This window comes from Agelaius tricolor, unplaced genomic scaffold (assembly GCF_023055355.1).
Source record: "Agelaius tricolor isolate 1412-34295 unplaced genomic scaffold, bAgeTri1.0.p SCAF_1, whole genome shotgun sequence".
NCBI lineage: Eukaryota > Metazoa > Chordata > Aves > Passeriformes > Icteridae > Agelaius > Agelaius tricolor.
Genome location: NW_027269261.1, coordinates 65,751,349 through 65,774,656, shown reverse-complemented (window position 1 = coordinate 65,774,656; position 23,308 = coordinate 65,751,349). Strand labels below are relative to the sequence as shown.

General features: G+C 37.7%; 1 protein-coding gene across 2 annotated transcripts in view; it reads right to left on the bottom strand.

Moving 5' to 3' along the window:
• Positions 1–23,308, bottom strand: part of MAN1A1 (mannosidase alpha class 1A member 1) — a 140,400-nt gene that overhangs the window by 93,494 nt on the left and 23,598 nt on the right. For both annotated transcript variants that reach the window (XM_071437807.1, XM_071437815.1), the window contains 2 exons: positions 9,935–10,031; positions 715–830 (listed from right to left, as the gene is read on the bottom strand). In XM_071437807.1, the coding sequence (XP_071293908.1) occupies positions 715–830; positions 9,935–10,031 (213 nt within the window). The remainder of the gene's footprint in view (positions 1–714; positions 831–9,934; positions 10,032–23,308) is intronic.

Sequence of the window (23,308 nt, the reverse complement as noted above, 5' to 3'; positions counted from 1 at the left end):
TCTCTGCACCCAACAATAAATCCTCTGGCCCAAAAAAAAAACCCAAAAGGAAAAAAAAAAGAAACAAATACTAAACCCAGGACTTTGCCATTTAATTGAAGAGGTTCCTACTTGTTCAAGGCCTTTCTAGAATAAAAATTTAATAATGAACTTTGCCCTCAGCTGCACATTTGTCACTTAATAGGGTGATTTGTATGTGCAGATGTGAGGACCTGATGCTTCCTAAGACTAAAGCAGTTCAGATGTGCCAATAGTTCAGCCTAACTCATAATATTCAACTTTACTGGAGTAGACAAAGGAACCTAAGTAGTATGTATGGCATGTACCTTTCCATAAACACAACTAAAATCTGTAGATTTTATAAAGGGAAAATGTAAAAGGTTTGCATAATGAAAAAATTAATGCTTGAAGAGTCCCAATTCTTCTATCCAAAAAAGCTGAAAAGGCTGTTTTTTACTTTATAATGACAAATACTCTATTTCCTTTTTCCTTCCTCCAGTCCAGCTCATTGCCTTCCATCTACCTAAATCTCTCTGATTGAAAAAGAGCATATAAGCAGAGCAGTAGATTTCCTATCTTTCAGCTTCCTGCTTTATCTATCAATAATCTAAATTCTTTAGCCTTGCATTATGCTTGTAATACCAAGAACCCAGTCCTCAGTTGGCACTTGGAGACTAAACAGAGCATTAAAATTTAATCAGCAATGCTCCTTACCACATTGAAATCCAAGTTTTTTTCAACCCACTCCTTGGCTTCCTTGAACTCCTCTTTCATTTCCATGATGTATAGTGTATCAAGGGCATCCACGATTGTTGCTCCTTGTATGTTACCTGAAATACATGAAGAGCCAGCAATTTACTTTCCAACAGAAGACTTTTCAGTTAGATCTAATTAATTTAAATTAATTCTAATTTCAAAATCCAATTTCAATTAATCCAGTTAAAAACTGGGTGCATAAGCATTCAAGTGGTAACTAGTAATTCACAGCCCTTTGACTCCCATGCCACAACACAACATCATAATATTTAAGTATTTCTTCCACTAATGAACTTTTGAAGAGCTGCTCTAATGCACTGTATTTTCAGCCATATTTTTGCATTTTAAACCACTGACAGAACAGTTCACCGTAAAATAACACAAAACCCAGTAAATCTCGGTAATTGAGAAATTCCTGTTTCTTCCAGTTTGGAACAAAACCAATCAGCTGTTTTTTTGTTTTTATACTCAAACATATCATAAAGCTTTAAGAAGCTGGTGAGTACTGATCCCATTTTAGTTAGGAAAGCCCTTTAAGAAGTACAGTCTGCACAAGATAGCACTGGGGGAGGCAAAGGCAAACCTGCACACATGGATTTGTCAGCTCAGGAAGGGCTGCAAGGCACTGGTTTTCAGAGCAAGGCACTGGTGGTCTGCAAAAATGGCACCCTTCTACCTCTGTTACAGAGATGGGCAAGAGCTAGCCTTGACCTAACACTGCAAGATGAAATATCACCAGTATGTTGGCTTTGGAATGGATTAAATGCTCATCATCCTGTACTGAAAGGTTAATGCGGACAGTGGGGTTCAAGAAAACACAGTCACTCAAAACACTTTTCCATACTTACTCCAAATTTTCCTTGACCTTTTCAAAATATCATTTTTGTCTAGGAAGAGTTTTAATTCCTATTTATGGGAAAATGTCAAAAATTCAATTTTGACCACTCTACTAAGACTTTTATTTCCTTACTTGGCTCCTGCAGTTTTCATAATGAAAGGAAGACCACTGTTATATTTTAGAGAAGACTCTGGTACAGAAGGAAACATTTAGAATTAGAAAATAATTTAGGTTGCAATCAACAGAGAAAGTCATTATGTCCAATCTCTGTCTCCCTCAGCAGGGCTAATGAGTCAGGTGAATAGCTGACTACTCATTCTGGAATTGATTATACCAGGGGAATAACAAGATAGTAGCTACAACTAATTAAGGAACTTGATTATCCTCTTGTCTCTGAAATACCTGATGAAAAAGTAAACTTAATTTTATAAACTTATCAAATATCAGAATTCAATTTTTCATATTTAAGAAAGAAATCTACTCTCAGTCAATTCTTGCGTTCACTGCCATCATGGGTTTCTGTTTCCACATGAAACAGAGAGGTGATTGGAGAGCTCTGTAAAGCAGGATTGACATAATTACCTTAAATTAAGGTTCCAGGTAGAAAATAATTTTCCATTTCCACTGTCTTAACAAAATAATATTTGAGGTTGTTATAATAGTTATTTGGTACATTTAACAGAATCAGCTATTTTCTCTATTTTAGCAGCTGTCTATACCAGCCACTTTTGGAATGTCACTTTCCTACTCTGAAGGAAGGAATCTCTACATTTTCCCCCAGATATTCCACTAATAAAACTGCAGCCTGCTTTAGTAAGAAAAACATAATATCCTCCAAGAGCTTATTTGGAACTTGGCTGCCCTTCTCTAATATTAAAGGAACAGTATTCTTTAAACTTGGCTAAGCAATTTATATTTTTCCTGAGCTTATGAGAAAGTGAGAGTGGAAAACTGCTGGAGGACATCTGCTCAAGATCACTACTGCAAAAGCTCTGGAGATGTCTGGTAACTCCATACAACAAAAGCAGTTCCTAGTGAACCTTTACAACTGAGCTCTACTTACAGAAAAACCATCGATAATCTGATTTGCTTCAGTGGATTGTGATAGGCTCACCATGCAAAGACATTCTTTGTGATAATCCTCTTGTAATACAACTAACACCACCACTAAACAGTTAAGCTTTCAATTTTAAGGATTAGTACTTGAGCTGCAACCCACCACTAAGTCAGAAGTAAAAGAGGAGAAAATAAGGAGAAAACTTATTGAGAAATCACCCTTGGAGTCACCTACTTATTATGATTTTTTTTCCTCTGAACCTGGCATATTTGTGGCCTGCTTAGAGCACAGTTTGAAAAAAATGCTAGAATCTCAAGTAGATCTTACTTTATTTGAAATTATTTCTGCTATTATTCTGAGTGCTCGGAAAATGGAATAAAACAATTAATGTGACACTTAGTCAAGTTTGTCTCAAACAGCTGTGCTTCCAAGTTCTTGATAAAAGACAAAAGAATAGAGAAAGAGTCAGTTTAGAGGCCAGAATTATGACTTGTGAACAACTGCAGTTTGTGCTAAGTCAGCCAACAGAATAACTTAAATTTGAGAGTAGTATGGAAATCGTGATGCTGAACAGTTCATTAATAACCAGTCAGACAAACCAGTGGTGAGGCTGGGGGAAGGAGTGCAAAGAAATTAAATGAACATTCCTTATTATGGGATAAGACCAAACCTTTCACAAGCCTATATAAGCTATGATTCTCAAAGCACAGCACATAAATTATTAAATATGGTTATCACTTGTTTGTTCCTACACAACATTCCCAAGGAATTACACAGCAGTCATGGTCTACAAGAAGCAAAGATTATTGCTAAGCAATTACAGTACACACTCATGACACAGAATATTTGGACAAGAGGACTGTTTTCCTATACACCTTTAGCACTGCTACAAATTTGACTAACTCTGCCTTACAGAGTGCGAGCCAAGTTGCAGTCACAGTGGTAGAGTTTCAGAGTTGCCCTAGGCAGGAGGAAGATATCACAAAAAAGACTTGGATAAAATTCATAGACCTCAGGTAAATACAGATATATTTTGCAGATAACTAAATATATATATACTCAAAGCAGAGAAAATGAACTTGAAACTCATAAAACATAAGTCAAAGGAAGTAATTTTGATGATAAAAGAGATAATCAGATGTAAAAGCCTACCAAAATGAAGAATTATTAGTGTCTATCAAAGCCTCCAGACCAGGTACTCACATATGCGCCATTTTACTTCTGTTGTTAACCCTTTACTTTTATCACTCATCTTTACTGACAGCATGATTTACTCCAAGGGATTAATAGAGAACATATAAAATAGCCTACTATTAGCTGAAAAGAATGCAAAAGAAATCAGTCAACACAAAATTTTCAGTAGACTATTCAGTAGACTATTGAGTAGACTGACTTCCTTTCCAGTTTAACACTTAGAATCTTAAGCAATGATCTGGAAGAAAAAACAAAAAAGAGCATATTGCTAACAAGATTTGTGGACTGTTAAGCACAACAGCTTATTAAAAGCACAGGTAGCCTATATCTCCTCTGGGTAATGCACAGTCAGCCCATTTAAACTGCATGTTTTTTAATATCCAACAGCGCCAGTGTACGTGCGTGCAAATAAAAGAAGAGATTACGTCAGAGAATGCAGTAGCATCTCAGGACTGGGCAGCAAGAGCAGAATAAGAAAAGTGATCAGAGGATGAGTAACTTTGTATGAGTTTCCAGGATGCCACTGCAGGGAGAACTGCTCTGGATGTGAGTGACAACCTTATTAGCACAGCTCTGTGACTGAGCTTATATGGCCATATGGTTGAAGAACCACACCTGGCTTATGGCCAAACCCTTTGAAGTGTGTGCCAAAATAAGTTCTCACTTGTCTAGACCAGGCTTTTAGATATGGCCAGAAATAGAATACTTCAGAATCAATGCATGTTGGTGCACTTAATAATTTAAAATTTCCTCCCATCCCTTGGACACCAAGTTGGCATTTGAGAATACATACAGGTTTGACTAAAGCAACATTTTGATTTGTGCTGGAGGTTTCTTGGAGCGTTGCTTCAAAAGCTGACTCATATCTTAGAACAGTGTTTTCCTTTATTTAAAGTTCACTGAAAAGGTTCCTATGCAATATCATTAGCAATTTAAAGTGTCAAGAGTGATTAATTATTAAAGTGTGCTATGCCAAAACATGAAACTCTTGACTCAAGTACTGGCAAACCCTCAGCAATATTAACACTTTTAATTTCAGTGACTATTCACACCTGGTAAGAGAGTGAAAAGAAAAATTAATTCAATTTTTAACAAATCTAGTTTTTCATATATGTAACATTAAACAATCTAGTGATATTTCTAAAAAGTTCTTCCAAATCTCCAGTATTTTATACATCTCTGCATTTTAGAGCCAGCTCTGGTGTCTTTGACTTTGATAAAGTTTAAATATTTTTTCCTTCATTGCTTATCTCTGTGCTTCCTGCAGAAGCCTTTGGCATCCACCACGCTTCTGGCACCATGCAGCTCAGCTACATGTTTAGCTATGAACCACCTTCTTTTGTCTGAACCTGCTGCCTAGTAATTTGCTATCTCCACCCCTTCCTTACAAAGGATATCACTCCCCACAAGGAACAATAAATCCTTGTTCCCATCTATGCCACTTTTTATGGACCCCCACGTATTGTTCTGGAAAGCTATCAAGCTTTACTGCTTACTGTGAGCTCAAGCCTGCCTGTTCTGTGCATTAACTCAGAACTATATCTCCTGCTTTACTAAAAGCCAGTTTAAATTAGGAACATTTTCTATTTCTAAGTGCAATTATCGCCTGTTGGGAAATCCTTCTGGATTTGTGGAACTGTTTGCAGTTTGCCACTGTCAAAGCTACCCCAAATAACTTATTTGCACTGCCAAATTTCACTCTGGTCATTTGATTTTTCAGTGTTGGGATGAGTAATTTGAGAGTGTGGCCTCAGCAGTAACAGATTCCTGTGAGAGGCCAGTAATAAGCCTGAAAAATGTTTTTTAGAAATCTAAAACGACAATACACTTGTCACTGTTATGCAACATGACCTCCTCTCAAAAATGCTGTGTTGAGTAATTCATCCACATATCTGCTAATGTTATTCTTTACACAAGTTAATTTAGTTGAGCTAGATGTCAGGCTTGCTTCCACCACATACCACAACACAAAATTTCTAGGAATACAGCAGGAAGAGTGAAGACAAACAAGACTGGGGTGGGGGGAAGATTTTGAGTCCTTTCAATTTAAATTAATATATTGATTAAACACATGCACAATTAATTGCCTAGGCTATATTAATAGACTTAGAGTTTGAAAAGACACATTGCTATACACTGCCAAGACAGTTTTGGATATAAATTTTGGCAGGCTTTAAAAATATTCATACACCTCAACACTCCATAAAAGAAATGACAAAAAACAGTTCAAAGTGGGAGGAGCAGGATCTTACTAAATTATAGTACTTTGGGGTTTGCAGATTGTGAGTATTTATTAAATGCTTCCCTTTTTGCCTCCAGAAAAGGTCCCTTTTCACTTGCAGAGATTAATTATACTATGCCTACAAGTTATAATATCAAACTGGCAATACTGCACATGAAACACAGCTTCAGATAATTAAAAAAGCCCTTTAGTTACAGTCATTTAAGTGCAGAAAACACTTTTAGAAAGAGTTCTCTGCTAGCACAGCAACACTCATTAGTTTTAAAATTAGTTCAGAAGGCTTAGAGAGGAATAGCCCTAGTTTGAGGGGCTGGTAGTAGAGTGCTATGAAAAAAAAGCAAAATTGTGATTTTGCCACTTTTGCAGTAGGAAGGTAGATTAATAAATCTCTGCTTTAGCTAACCTTGTTAATGGTAAACTGAAGTGAAAGATAAAGGTTAAAGAATTAAAAAGTAACAGCACTTTCTCATGGCCTACTTTCTACTAGGAATAGTCAGAGAAGAATTAGTACTCATGGAAGAAGTCATACCAGGAGATATGCCCTGTCTTGCTAATGGACAGATATGGTGCAAACAGATGCTGAGCTATTCCAATTTATTTGATTAATCTAGAAACAGTTGTACACTTCATGCAATTAAAACAATAAGAATATTTCTGTCTTTTCAAATAGCTGCTACAGCATGGTAAAACCTAACATGGCAAGTACAAAGGAAATAAAAACATTGCATGGATGTGCTGAAAAGACATTGCCAATGGTCAGAGGCACGTATGTGGCACTGGCTTCAAGGAGAAATCTTTCAGTGTTTCTCTAAAAGTACATTATTCTTGGTATGCACATGTGAGAGAAAGCACCTTCTGCTCATAACATAAATATATCTACAGTCTGCCAGTCTAAAGGCTTTCTCAGCTTATCACATACACCCTTACACACACACTGCCTGCAGAACACCAGCAAGACCAAGGCAGTTCCTTGATTTCACAATTTGTTTTCGTGGCCTGAGTTTAGGACAAAATAAGTAATTTCCAAGTTCAGCAAAAAGTCTTCAGCTAAAGATTAGCTCTACTACTAGTAATTTAGCACTAGTACAAGGTGCTAAAGCAGGGTTCTTTTCCTTCCCCCAAAATTAGAACCACCAGTTGTCCCTAGCCTTTCTCCTATCAACACCTCAATGGCCATTTTCCTCTTCTCCTAGCCCTGGTATAGTGCCTGTATTTCATGATGTTATTTCCTAAGCCACATCCATGTGTAATTACACCTCTCAAAAGCCATCTTATTTTAGTCCTTCTGAGAAACACAGCATGACAGTTATGACTTGCCTTCAGGACACAGCAGTCATTTCAATCTACCTGCAAAATGGAGATTGAAAGGAGCCATGCATTTATACTTCCAAAAAAAAAGCTTAGAAGCAGTATAATTTGAAAACAACTCTCCCCTTCTGTGTCAGGAGAGCTGTACTGTAACTTTTACAACATAAAGCACCACACAGCACTGGACTCTTCTGTTTCTCACAGTGAGATATAAAAGTATCCCATAACAGCCACTCCCAGTATTTGCAAAGCAATGTAAATGCAGCAATTAATTCAAAGGAGGGAAAGTGTTTCATTAGGGATCAAACAGCGCCTAATGAAATGTGCTGTATTTTACTGATACCAAGATGATTCCAAACTTGCATTTTTAAAACAACTGAGACCTGGCAGCAAGAAGAAAAGACAATCTTGGCAAATTGGAGATAGTTATGATGGATGACAGTGAACTGAAGGTCTTACATGATTTCTGAAGGTTGGGAGGAAATTCACAGGACACAGAGCTGAAGGTAACCTATTCTCCACTAATACAACTCAGAATTACCTTAAATCAGTAAACCATTTGCAATTTTTAAAATCTTTTTTAAAATAGGAAACAAGGAAGATAAGGAAACTTGTCTGTCCTTTCACGAAGGAAAGAAACCCAACACACAAACAGATCACTATTTTATTGTTTTATGAAAAAGGTGGCATTTGTTGAATTCAAACATGAAGGTAGAGATCAGATCTAATAAATCTGTACACTTACAGAAACAAGGTTTTGTTTGTAAAGAACAAAAGGTAGCTATGGATTCGGGCAAGGGTGAGGCAGACCTGCTTGCAGATATGCTGCTCTTTGTGGTATTCTGTAAAGCAATTCAGCAGAAAGGGACCTCATGTTTATTTTGATTTGCACCAAGATCAATAAGACTGAAGGTGTTTCTAAGGAAAACTCCTCAGCAATAAGATCATATACCAGATGACCATGATGAGAAACTGATCTGCATTTAGACTGACTCTGCCTCTTACTCCTCTAAATAGTTTTATTTTTCAATTCAACACTTGTCCTCTTTCACAGAGAATTGTGCCTGAAGTGACTTAAACTTATGCAATGTCCACAGAATTCCTACTTAAGAATTTCACAAGTCAATACATCTCCAGCTTTTTCTGCAAATCCATGCAATATTATCATTAATTCAAAACTTAGAAATGTATATACCACTTCTGATTTCAAAGGAAACTACATTAAGAGTTTTAATTTTCAAGAAATTTTATGACATTTTGTTGTACTGCAAGAAAACAGAATTCCATTAAATAGTTCCTCAAACATATTAAATCACATAATTATCATTCTCCTGAAGACAATAAATAGTTTTCATTTTCAGAGAAGAGAAGGAAAAAGAAACGTGATGACTCAGCCTTGAAGTTAACTCAAACTACTCTGGTTTCAAGAACTCAAAAAGAAGTCCAATAACTAACTAGATAATAATTATTTATTAACATTTTTTATATTACCTTGGTGTAGCCAAGCAGTGCAGCAAGATCAAAGTAGATGTTGTGTGTTTTCCAACTTATTTCTGTAATCACAACTGCTGTCTCTAAGCAACCTCCAAATATAGTTGGGGATTTGATAAGTGCTCTATTTAGGCTGTTTTAGGAAATGTTTCCACTTCAAGCTATCTTTTGCAAACATTCAACAAAGTAAGTTCCTGTTAAAATCAAAATAATGTATTGATTTTGTCTCAGCTATAGAAATAGTAATTTTTCAGCTTTCTGTTTGAAAAACAAGTTATTTGAATAGAAAAATTGATGTCAAACAGTTTAATTCTTCATTTTTCTGCAAAACTGAAGATAATGACAGTTCATAGGACTGTATTTATGCTTCCTCAGAATGCTGTTTCTCTTCAGCCACAAGTCCCACTTGGACACCGAGGAAGTCTTGCCTCATTACACTGGATTTCTGCAGTGTGCCTCTCCTAATAGAACTTTTCAGTCCCATATTTGTTCTACACTGATAACAACTTGTGCTTTATTTGACATCTCCTGTACAATATTTAGAGGTGCAAACAACAGTTATATTAATGAAAAAGAAAGCCTGATAAGGGACTCTGGTACAAATTAACAAATATTTATAAGAAATGGAAATAAATTCCGAAGAACTGCACACAGCTTTAACTACCTTCATGAGTGTAGAGAGTATTGTTTGTTCCTTGTATAGGATTTTTCCCCTTCTCCACACCCTCCCCCTTAGTTTCCTGCTTATTGAATGTGGCATCAATGATTTCCATAGTAAATGTTTAAGACAGGACAGTATTTATTGCAGCAAAACTGTATTTTTATCATGCAGCAATGCCATGCTCCATTTATTCTCATTCAGACACTAATTTATAAAAGTCATAGAAAGCACCTACATTTACTGTTACTTTTTACACATAACAGAAGCAAGAAACATCATGCTGCATGACAGGGAGCAGCAAGAAAGCATGTTTATCACTTATAAGCTTTTCAGCTGATTTACTGTTCTATGCTAACGTCACTAAGCACAAAAATACACTGTACTCACCAAATAAATTGCTTGAATGTCCTTGCTTAGATATGGGTTTCAGTTCATTTAATCCCCATGCGTAACGCTTATAATTATCCCAGGCATGCTTCATCATCTGTAGGGAAACCAAAGCAGGATTATGATGTTGATTTAGCAAGAAGCCACAGCAAACACCAACTTGAGAATATTCTCAATATTAAAAATATTTAATACAATTCTTAACCAAATTCCTGCATAGATCTATGAAATATTCAATAAAGAATAACAGTGGCAGTGTTTTCTAGGTAGCAGTGGGACGGCTGCTAAAAGAATTACACAACTGTCCTCTCCACTTTTGTTACCTGCAAGCTTATGGTCAAGACACACTCAAAAATAATCAATTTTTAGGATGGGAGTTCATTGGGTCATATACCAATTCAATTGAGATTTTATTTCCCTTAAGCATACATCTCAGAAACTGAGGAAAGTAACATTTTTAAAGAAGGTTTTCCCCCTAGAACCTTTAGATTCTTTAAGGTGAACATAAAGCTTTCAGTAGTTTTCAGATTCTGGCAGAGACCTGCTTGCATAAAACGAGCTGGTTCAAACTCAGGACAGCTAGTAACAATAGAAGGATGGTAAAGTGGGCAGGCAGAACACCTAGAAAATGTTTTGAGGTTTGTACAATACAATCTTTTACGACTATAAATGCATCTGTAGCTACTTTCACATGTCATTTTGCACAAAGAGACGAAAACCTTTACAACTTAACATATCACCACCAAATCACATTTTGCACAAGAAAAGGTGCACCACAGATAAATACTGCTTTGGGAAACAGCCTTGCAGAGCCCAGCACAGCAGTGCTGTGGTAAGAGCAGGGGGCATCCACACGGAAGTCAGGGGAGTGGGTTGACTCAGGAAAGGCTCACACTCTCTACCACCATCACCAGGCATATCTGGTGTGATCTGTCTTTTATCAGTGGTCCAGGTGCATGTCCAGGAGCCCACGTGCCCCTCCCCAAACATCTGGTGAGAAGAATGCACACAGCTCTGCAGGCCTGGTGACAAACCACTGCCACTCCAGCAGGTCCAACACCTCTCCTTGGCAACCACCAGTTTTAACACCTGCTCAGGGATAGTCTTCTTTAAAGGTCACCACAAGCAGCATTGCTTTATGTAACAGAAAGAAAGATTTTGCCACCTTGCTGCTCTTCCTCCCCTCTTCCACAAGGCAGAGCAGTGCTGGAAATGCCAGAGGTCATCATCTAGACAAAAAGTGACAATTTCAGACCTTTTCAGAGATAGTGCTTCAGGCTGTCAGATGACAACACTGCTCTGTCCTTGCTTTTAGATCTCTTCTTGAGGCCTTGTGTGTCAAGGATAATTTTGTTAAATAACAGTTATAATCCTAAATTTAAAAGCAGCAGCCTTGGGACATGCTGATAATAGTAATCCTGCACTTTCTCCTTTCCTCTTTCCTTTGCTCAAATCTCAGAGAAATTATGTCAATTAAAAATCTGCATTAAGCCATACTATAACAAATGACAACAGATTTTTTAGAATACTGCCATACTCTTGAGAATAAACATTTCTCCACTATTAATGGGAAAAAAAATGCACATCTATCCTGCAGGAAAATTCACAGATGTTAATCTACACTACAGGTCCAGCTTTACAAATACAAAAATTGGCAATGGCACTTAATATGTGAGCATTTTCAAGCAAAAGATTAGCCTGGTGTCAGATCTCAGCCGAAAGGCAAGTCAGAGGCCCTGTGGAAATGGTCTTGGGCCATGGATAGCAGTGATATGTGGGATGGAATTGCTGCCATCCATGGTCTGAGACCAGCAGGAGCTGTTTCTGTTGCTTGACTTCATTGCAGAATGGCTTAGGAGCTCTCCCAAGATGGGGCTTTTGGTCTCAAAGCAGAACTGGTAATAGGCAGCCAACTGGCAGGCTTTATGACTATGGGCTCTTCTCAGTCCCTGGTACAAGGATCAAGACTGCATGAAACCAATCATTTGTCCACAGCATATTTTCTAATTTACCAATTGAAATTTTCTGGTAGTTTGCCTGTTGTACAAGAAAGACTTATTCTGCCCTGCCATCATATCCCAGACCTGCAAGCTCAGCTTTAGATATCAACATACAAACTCCCAGAGATTTCGGGAAGCTAAATCTTAAACTTTGTCAAAGCTTATTTTCTCATGCAATCACATCAGAATCTTTTCATTTGCTTAATCTTAATCAGGGCACACCACACAAAAGGGCTTTTTTTAAAAAATTTAAATAAACTAAACTTGTAATTAAGTGGCCTGAATCAAAGGGCCTAAAGATGTAGTACTATAACAACATTATAATTGCTCAAGCCACTACCAACATTGTTCTTCCCTTTTTCCCTCCTTTTTCTCCTAGCACACCTATGCTCCTCCTCTTGCATAAGAAATGCAGTGGTCATCTATTCCCAAACCAAGTCAGTTCAGGAAACAGAAACTTCTGCAAGTGATATTCTTGTTTTGAGTCTCAATTTTGTCTTGTCAGATTCCCCAAATCAGATTGTCATGGGTATCAGTTACCAAGAGGGAAAGGCAGGAACAGCTCCAGACTGGTTCAGTCCAGCCACAATAGTCACAAAGTGTGTGATGCTACAAGATGTTCTAGATGTAATCACTTTCCTTTAGTTTTTCCCCATGGATTGACACTTCGATGATATTGTATCATAAATGTATGCATGACTTGGTAGCAGAAAGCACTCTGATTACCCTATAGCTCATCACCCCCTAGCTAGTAAGACAACCCAGGAAGATAACCCAGACAGTAGACCACTACCTTCTAATAATATTTATTATTGTATGCCAATGAACATCAGATGGGTTGTTGGGGTTTTTTGACAAAAATTTCCTCCCATTCTGCTAACTACTCAGGTACACTTATCTAACTGCTTCCTAGGAAATTACAATGTGTGGATTCCACAAGCCAAGCAGACAAGAAAAAAAAAAACAACAAAACCCCCAAACAAACAAACAATAAACCAAAAAGCACTGCTCTGCCTAAACTTAAGGAAATATTCCAGTATGAAAAACCCTACCAGAATTCACCGAGCAGATCAAATTCATCTCTTTTGGCTAATCAAAGTATTCTTCAGAACTCTTCCAGAAAGCCTAGATTTAGACAAAACCACTGAGGTTAGTGAGTAAATTTACTCCTAAGAAAGGACATCCTTGCTCAGACCTTTGGAGATTTATGGACATACACTGAAAGCAAAAGGTAGCTCCAAAAGCAGTCAGTGAGCCCTCTAGTGTTTCAAAAGAAACGAGTCATTCCAACCAGACACAACCGTGAATGGCTCTTTACAAAGAAGTTATTAGCTCGTAGTGTTACTGTGTGACTGGGCAAAGAGCCCGCAGACACAGCAGCCAAAGAACCCTACCTTAATCAACACTGCCTTGCTACACAAGCCACCTTGGGCATCTGACCTATCAAGAAGTCTCAATTTCTAGGATTCAGTACATCAGAAATACTCTACTGTGGAAATTACAAAACCATATTGAGTTTCCCGCTACATTAACTTCCTCTCTGTAAATAGCTTCATTTTCTATGTAAGAATGAAAAGGTTCTAAAATATTGAGGAGCAATTTTAATTGACCCAGCTCACCAAGGTAATTCTTTGCTTAGGCAAAGCTCCTAGTACTGGTATTTCGGGAATTAATTTTAACAGGTTTTTTTGAGAAATCCATCTATCTTTGCAGTCTTCACCTTTTTGTTTGCACGGGATATCACGAAATCATTGCCTCCTGATTTTTTTTTGGTAATTCAAGAGTCTTTTGATCACATCTCTGACTACTTGTACAAGTGCTGTTGATCACTTGAAATTTCTAAAGATCACAGTTCCTGAGAACATCTGGTATATCAACACAACACTACTGATGATGTTAAAAAGAGAAATTCCCAGTGAGGGAGACTCCAACAGCTTTTGACTAAATGATTCCTGATACTCTCAATCTCCTCTACAGTATAACTAACACAATTATTTTAAATAATTACATATTAACCTTCCAGGATGTTAACAGGCAGTTATATTTGCATAGAAGCATCCCTCAGTTCTTCCAGTTTCACTACATACTAAAAAAAAAGAATCCCAGAATGGTTGGGATAGGAAAGGAGAGACAATCTGGAGATCAACCACCTCCAGCCTCTGTGCTAAAGCAGGTTCACCCACAGCAGGTTGCACAGGATTTTGTCCAGGCAGGTTTTGAATATCTCTAGAGAAGGAGAATCCACAACCAGCAGCTTGTTCCAGTGCTCTGACACTCTCACAGTAGAGATGTTTTTCCCTCACATTTAGATGGAACTTCCTGTGTGTCTGTTTGTGCCCACTGCAACTTATCTTGCTCCTGGGCACCACTGAAAAGCCTGACCCTGTCTTGACCTTAAGATATTTGTATGCATTGATAAAATCCTATCTCAGTTGTCTCTTCTTCAGGTTCAACAGGCCCTTAGCCTTTCCTCATAGCAGTGAGATGCTTCAGTCCCTCATCATCTTCGTAGCCTTTTGCTAGACACTCTCCAGTAACTCCTTGTCTTTCTTGAACTGGGGAGCCCAGAAAGGTTCATTGAACCTCAAACTCTAGAACAGACTAACAGCTCTTTCTCTGTGAAAGCAGAGAATAAATAAAACCCTTTCCTACAGCCATAATATTGGCCAACTAAAAGATGATGATAATGCACTCCCATTTGTTGGTATTTTAGTTACTGTCACCTTTCAAAGCACTCTAACACAACACCTAGAGAGGACATATAAGTCACTTGAAATTTGCAAAATACAGCTCTATTCAAACATTGACAGAAAACAACAGCGATGCTGAATCAGCACAGTAAGAGTGGTGTTTAGATGGAAACCCTTGCAGTACCAGGTGGAGTGAAAATAATAACTTAATAAGGTTTATTTTTAGCAGTTACATACAAGTGGGGGAGATGCAAAAGAGGATGTCAGGAAAAGAATTAAAGCACCTTTTAGAACTGGGATATTAAAGGAGAAAAAGGATTAATTGCATGAAATAGTACCATCCTGACCTTCAACAGAGCCATTTAAGTCTTGCCAACAGAGGAGGAAGGCAGAAGACTAAGGTAACTGAAAGTTCAAGAAATGAAGAGAAAAAAAACCCCAAACAACTCCCTTCCAAATCAAACCTCCCCCTGCAACAAACCTCTGAAGAAAATGTAACAGTTTATATAGTCTCTATGAACTCCCATCCCTGGCTTGGAGGGATTATTATAATAATAATCTTTTCTTTCTCACTTTACACTGATCTTTCTACACATTTAACTTATTCTTACCTTTTAAACTCCTTACCAGAACTACATGTTCACTCAGGCTACTCTCCCTGCATCTTCTCTCCTTGCTGCTGGAACTAAAACATCATTTTTCCACAGTATCAGCAAGGGTAAGGAAGTCCCTAAAATTAGTGAGAAACCTCAACAGGCATTCCACTTGAACTTTCCTCCTGAAAAAATCAACTTGCATGGCTGAGGACTGTTCTGGGTCTGGCTGGGATGGAGTTAGCATCCATCACTGCAGCCCATATGGTGTTTTGAACTGGTGCCTGAAATAACGCTGATAACACAACAGTGTTTTGGCTGTTGCTGAACAGCACTTGTAAAACAGCAAGGCTTTCTCTTTTTCCAGCTCCTGCCCCTTTTCCACTCCTCCTGAGAGGGAGAATGGAGGAGGTGGCTGTAAGGTTGAGGAGGGGGACAGCTGGGAGAGCTGACTCCAGTTGGTCAAGGGGTTATTTCCTACCATGTTAACATCATGTTCAGCAACAAAAACTGGGGCAGAGGAAGAAAGAGCAGCTTTCCAAGGTGGCTGCTGTTCAGTGACTGGGCGTCAGTCTGACTGTGGGAGGATATGAGTGACTGCCTTCGCACCATTTGTCTCTGTCCCCTCCTTCTTTCACCTAATAAATGGGCTTTATCTTGACCCACCAGCTCTCTGGCTTTCATTCTTCCTGTTCCCTCCTGCAGCCCACCTGGGCCAGCAGCTGTGTGGCTGCTTGGCTGCTGGCCCTTTGACCCACCACAGCGTCTCATCAGCACAGGAAGTTCGTGGCCACAATTCAACCTTCCGGTTTCTTTGCCCCAATGAAATATTACATCAACGTTAGCAAAACCTCAAGTTATAGAAAGCCTTATATTCTTACTTTCTGTTCCCACTACTGTTCACCAACAAGGTAAGTATTCTGTAAACTATTCTGCATAACCTGTTCACAGCCACTGAGAACCAACCAAATTGCAGCACAGCAGAAAAAAATCATTATAAGAATTTATTATTAGCAAATGCAATACTACCTTTGAAATTATTGAATTGCCACCAATTAGGATTTCTCTGTGAAAAACTGTATGATCCACCTTCAGCTGATTCACTATCACTTTCAAAAGGCTGTGCTGGATATATGAAAGCTTTGTTTAATATGCTCTTACTGAATCTACTGATTACCACAGTGAGTAATTTTTAGAAATACACAGCCTTTGTTTCTTTAGTTATCAAAAGTATTACATTTGTGTTTCACCATTTTCATAATGATATTAAGTGTAACATTGCGCTTTAAAGAAATACAAGTTATTAACTGAGTTTATTGAGCTTCTCTTGAATAATATACAACTAGAAAACATGAAGTAATAGGTTAATTTTCTCTTTATTTCAATACATAATGCTTTTTCTAGGATTAGTAAGCACAACTACATTGCAAATTCATTTGACGTTTTCCCTTGCTTTTGAGCATGATCTTTCTTACCTTTGTCAATATTCACTGTTATTGCTTTGGTAATGCTTTAAACCTTTCATTTTAATCTTTTCTTGCAGTTCTGCATGCAATCCTAACACATTTCAGTGTCTTTTCCATCTGGAAATATTTTGATCACTAATAACTACCTTGACTTTTTTTTTTTTAAGTAATTTTTATCAGTATTCACAGTGTGTTCAGACTTGCTCTATAGTGGAAATTCTAGGTAAAAATGTAAGGTGTTCTACTGTAGTTACTTCTTCACTGATTAGTTCATAACCTTATCTAAGCAAACATGCAGATCTGACTAACAATGATCCATGTCTGCTTTAGGCTCCTTCAGTTATTCTGTCTAATGTTATGCTGGACTGCTGACACAATTCACTATAAGCAAATTTCCATAAAACGAAAACTTAATTTTTAAACCAAACACCAAGGTTCACTAGAAAACTAGTAAAAACTGGTTTATATCCAGATCACTGTTTTCTGTACATAGAATTGTGTCTCGAGTTTATTTGCAAGCTAAAAATTAGCAATTATAGTTGAATTTTATTTTAAGCTATTTTCTGTTACTATTGCTTACTTCAGATACAAAGCTGAAGAAATAATCTCAAATGTATAAAGGTTCATCTCAGTTGATACTGTTTATTTTTTTTTCTCTTGAATCTGACAGAAATGACAGACTCCCTTTCTCTATTGGCAACAGAAAACTGTTTTTTTTCCTTCGAGACATGTAAAATAAATCCTGTCACTATGAACCTTCACATAAATAATCACTTCTTATCTGTCAGCAGGAAGATTACTGCAAATCAGGAGCTTGACAGATTTTTGGTGTTAATAACCTCATTTCCTAATGGCATCACCCTGAATTAAAAGCAAACCACACAGTGTCAATGTTTGTGTAACAGGCACTGCCGAGGTGTCACCATTTCTCATTTAGCAGGTGGATGATAACCATGCTCTGAAGCCCTGGCAGGCTGGAGGAGTTCCTGTGAGTGCTTCCTGATGGGACTTCCACCCAGCCAAGAAAAGCCACAAATGAGACTTTAGCATTAGTTTATGGGCCAGCAACATGGATTCCCAGTCCCTGTTTTCCATGAAGCAGCACACGGGCGTTTGGAGAACATTTAGGTGCTCACAGCTTCCTTGTGCACTGTGATGGGAACGAAGGACTCCCAACAACCCACAGGGCAGGGCACTGCCAGACACAAAGTGGGGGAAATACCCATGCCTCCTACCACAGCAAAGGCAGAACTAAGGTAGCCAAACTGGATTACAGGATTTTCCCTTAATATTAAATGTGTGCACCATATCATGGAATACTTTATAGGGTTCTGTATTTAATGATCTGCATTAAAGGGATATGCGAGCAAAATCCTGCTACTCTTCAGCATTTAAGTATCTTACAAATAATTCATTTCTTGCCCACAAGGACAAATTAAAATATAAAAAAACAATCTAGCATTTGCATAAAAGAAAAGGAAGTAAGAAAAAATAAAAAATCTCAAGGCCTATTCTGAGAATTAATTCATCTTTTGTACTGCAAAGCACTTTAAACTTCTCAAATGGAAAGCCTTACAGAAATGCTAAGTATTATTCCCTCATGTGTTAAGTTACAGATAAACTTCTATTCTTATATTTTCTATTCCTCACAGTAGCTTGTAAGCCTCCTTAGGACTGTATTAAACTATCCAACTAATATTCATCATATGCCGTTCTGGGCATCATTTATTAACCAGGGACAGACTCTGCACAGTGCTTCATTCTGTTACTCATTTTAAAAGGAATCAATTATCCTATTAATTCTGTAACAAGAATTATAATTAAAAGGTAACTGAAGAGAACAGGAAATTTGCAGGTGAAGTATTTTCTACACTTATTCTATTACTGCACATTTTATTTAATGCACAAGTACACAAGAAAAAAGAGACTATTTCATGTAAGAAATAACTAATAAGAACAGCAGCCCTTATGCTTTGACATCTGCATTAAAAAAAAATCATTTGAAAAATGATTGTATGACATGTGAAACTAATCCATGATAACAAGTCACATTTTACTCATTTGTCAGGTGTACCTCTCTTTGTTAACTGAATATAATTGAAATATCTCTCTTTGTTAACAGTAATGTACTGCTAAAATTATGAATTTACTGAAAACCTGGAGATACCAGAATATTTTACTATTAGTTTCTGAGAGCTAGGATACAGTGCATTAACTATTGAATTGTTCATTTTAGAAGACACCAGAGTGATAAGGCAGAGAAACCTGAAGGAAGATCTTCAGGAAGGAAGAGTTTACCTGCATATTTCCTATATTAATATAATTCAGTTAGTATATTATATTAGCCAATATCTACAGCCTGCTTCTTACCTGGCCATCTCACCAGTACAGCTACAAGCAAAACAAACTTTTTGGTGCAGCACAGAAGTATCCTGAGACCCCTTCCTTGACCAATGAAAAACTAAGAAGGCAAGAAAAATGTATGGCCCTTCCCACAAAGAGCACTTTCCTTGCACTTACTGTAACCAAAAGTCTGTTTAATTGCAGCCAAATGAAATAATCTAGTTCAGGGAAATAGAAAAAAGGGTGGTTCAAAATCTTGCCCATATAGTTACCCAAATAACAGCATTCATTCTACCTTGAACCAGCCAGAGTACATCAGTTTTAGCTCAGTTTTAGACTCATTCACTCAACTCCAGCTGTCTACCACCAAAAGTATTGAAAACAAAATAGATATGCAAGAAAATGCTATTTCCTTATCATATGGAGGGGTTTGAATAATCTTTTTCTTATTATTTTTTATTTTCCATCCCAGGTAAACTAGGATTTGAGTATGTTCTGTGGGCATTTAAATAGTTTTTCCTGAAAATATCTGCTTTGAAAGCATCAGTTAGGATATTGTTGAACTCCTTCTTCCTCCAGCTCTCAGTTACTAGTGGGTGAACCAACCACACATTCCCACTAACTACAGGACTAAGTGGAAAAAGAAAAGAAAATATAGTACTGAGGTACAGTATTATGAAATTACACACAATTTATGTTAGTAACCAAAAATCTTTTTCAACTTATGCCACTTGTCATTGATGTCTGTATACATAAACAAGACAGAAATCTTGAACTGTCCAAGTCATCCAGTTCCAAGCAAAAGAGGAGTCTAAAGAGCAAGCCATACAGCCTCTACCTTACAACTTAGCAACTGTTACCAAGATCTGCATTTCAGAAAAAAAAATGAAGCCTACAGCCTGTCACTCAAAACCACTGCATTTCTCCAAGGCTGTCTTCTTCAACACTTAATATAAAAAAGTCAGATGGACTCTTTAACAGATGCAGGGAAAAAGTATTTCCTTATCAATAGCAGAACAGATAGATGATGTTTCTTCAGACAACCTATTATTTCAGCAGTTTGGATATCTATTTTTTTCTTAAATCTCTATGGTGGATAAATCCGTGATGCTCTATTCTGTTTTTTTATCTAAGGAGAGTCACTGTCAGCTATTTTTTTAAGAACCAGATCACAAAGATGTTTTGTGTTAATTAAACACCCATTAAAAGAGAAACACATCACATTATAAGGTAGTGCGGAAGAACTCAGGTCATTGTTCATTACTGACAATAACCAGAAAGAAAATTCAAATATTTTCACTTAAAACAGAAAAGCATTGAAGAGTTGTATAAAGAAATTGAAGAATTAGTAGCAGCCTCTGAAGTTCATGCACAATTTGAATAATGTCACAGAAGGGAAGGCAAAAAGAAAGCAATTTGTGGAAATACTACTATTATGAAGAATAGTAGTATACGTAGACTCATCCCACTCAGTGTCATTTTTTTTTCTTAGTCTACTTATGACTTGCTACAGTTTCCAAGAGCTCCCAAGCTGAACAGTGTGAACAGTTCAGCTCCTGCACCTGCACGATACAATCCTGCTTTTGTTCTCTTTTTCCTACTATTCTTTAAGAAATGATTTGGTAAGTTTGGCTTCTGATTAGATTATAAATTATTCATGGCATGGACTGTATGTCCTATTTGTTTTTAGGTACCTGGCACTCCATAGCATGCTGCTAGTGAAGTTCCCAATCTCAGCAGGGGCAAGGCAAATAAAAAAGTAAGCAGTACAATAATAAGCAGTGTTATGCATTACAATACAGACACAGGAAGTGATTAACATCAAGGTGATTCAAGTTGCTGTTTCAGAGCATGATTAACACACAAAAATGAAATAAGATACTTTCACACATTTTGAACCTCAATCTCCCCTTATATGCTTCTAAGTTTTATTCTGCTGCTAAAGCCAGTAACAAAGTTTTGGCCACTTTGTTAAATGGAAATTGTCAGTATATCCAGGTCTATCGAGCATGTCTTTTAAGATAGGAACAACAACTTAAAAAAGCAATAACAACCTTCTTGAAGTTTCTCTCCCTTGCAAAATTAGTCTAAATTCATCCCACAATCCTGCTTCCCTACCAGGGAATTGGAAGTGATAAGACAGTATCCTTGGTGGTAAGAAGTTATAGTGGTGAGATGAATGGCAGACTGGCATTGAAAGGCAAAATTTCAGATGTATTTTCTAAGAGCAATGTTTCTTTAATCATATTTTCTTTTATTTACTTGTACTTGATTGAAGTAATCACTTTTAAATGCTTTTTTTATTGCAGTTTTTTTCCTTAAGAAAAAAAATGAAACAGTGAGCCATGCATTATTAGTCGATTTGGGGCCATTACCAACTTAAGTTAAATGGCTAATAACAGTAAGTAAAAATACAAATAAGCTACAAAAGCTACTAGAGTTTCCCAGTTAATGAGAAACTTACTAGAGCTTGATGCTGCCCCCAAATTCATGAAGTGGAGGGCAATTTGACTTTTCAAAAATGTTGGGTACTGACAATAAATACTTTACCCATCCTCAGGCCATCAGCTTTGACAAAAGGCCCGCTCTTCCTTTCCCCTCCCCTCTCCTCTCTCCAGTTAGAGAAGCTGAAGGTCTCCACTGCTGCAGCTCATTACTGTGGCCACGGTGAAACTGCACTTTCCAAAGTCAGAGAGCCCGGTCACTGAAGAGTATTTACATGGATTAATCAGATACACAGTTGCTGCATGGATCAAGGGCTAAGTCTGCATCATTACCTCTACCACCAGAATATCCTGGAATTAGGGCAAAAGGATGGGACTGATTCCCAGCAGCTGAAAACCAGTTACACCTGGGTCAAAAGCAGGTGGCACCTGAAGAATATCATGCAGTGCAACCTTACCCAGCTTGTAACCAGCCAGTTTGGGGTAGGGGAAGGAAATCCAGCCTGGGAGCCAGGGCTGCTGTTGGCAGAGGTCAAAACAGGCTGGAGAACAGGCCAACAAGAACTTGATGGAATTTAGCAGGGTTCAGGTGGTGCACAAGGACAAGGAGCCAGGGAGGCAGAGGTGTGGGCTGCCCAGGGTGGCTGTGCCAGCTCTGCTCTTCTCTGGGGGGTTCCAGCACTGTGGAGGCACAGACCTAAGCGGCCCTGTCTGACCTTGGATCAAGGACCTTCTCATACCTCCAGAGCGAGTTATCCTGCAATCCCACCAAATTCAGTACGAATTGCACATATTTATGCACATTTTACAGGGCAAGTAAATTGACTTGCTTTTCCTGATCAACAAGGACACAACTCAAATTTCAGCCCAAGATTGTGGCTGTTCAAAATATTCCAGATGAAAATCATAAATTGTTAACGGCTCTTCCCAGCCTTCAGAAATATTTCAAGGTGTTCTCTATACTGAAAAAAATATGTCAGCTATGCAAAACACTGCCAGCTCACTTCTGAAAGGAAGCAAGAGCTATCTACTTATGGCACTAGTATAGAAAGATCCAAGAAGAACAGTTAAGATAGTCAGACCCTGGCAAAATGGGATGAAGATCCAGTGTCATCTACAAATTCATGATTTCTGCCCATTTCAAATTCACATCTACCTATCTTGGTCAGAATTGATCAAACAGCTTTTCTAGGGCTGCATTTGATTTCAGGAAAAAATATTATTTCAAGAAGTATTTATTTCTGTGGCCCTATCTCCAGGAAACATGGGTTGTATAGTAGCAACTTTTCTAAGGTGAAGATTTCTTGCTGTAAATTAATCATCACATCTAGCTCTGCACACAATGAAATAACCACCAAAACAGGAAAGGTGTATCAGCTATTTCCCTTCATCAGTTTTATCACAGTATTCAAAATGGATATTGTAAGCTGCCTAAACATTACCATTCTTTATGTGGCATTTTTTTTTTCCTCTTGAAACATTTATCTGATTAGGTGGCCTGTGGATCCTGACACAGTCAGTGCTGGTCGAGTTCCCCAAATACAGGACACTCAGACCTTATTCCTTTGCTTAATTCCCCTACCACAATATATCCATGATACAAACAGTGACTGGATTGGTAAATTAACTTTCCAGATCACATAAACACATCTGCAAAAATAGTAATAAAGACACTTTCCCCATCCCCAACAGGTGAAATGTATATACTGACATCTATATTTCCTTCTGTCAGGCTGGAGTAATGTTGGCACCTTGGAAATAATGCCTTTATAATGAAAAGTACCACTATGCCATGAGTCCTTTTGTGGAAGGGTAGCGCTTAAGAAGAAACTTAAAAA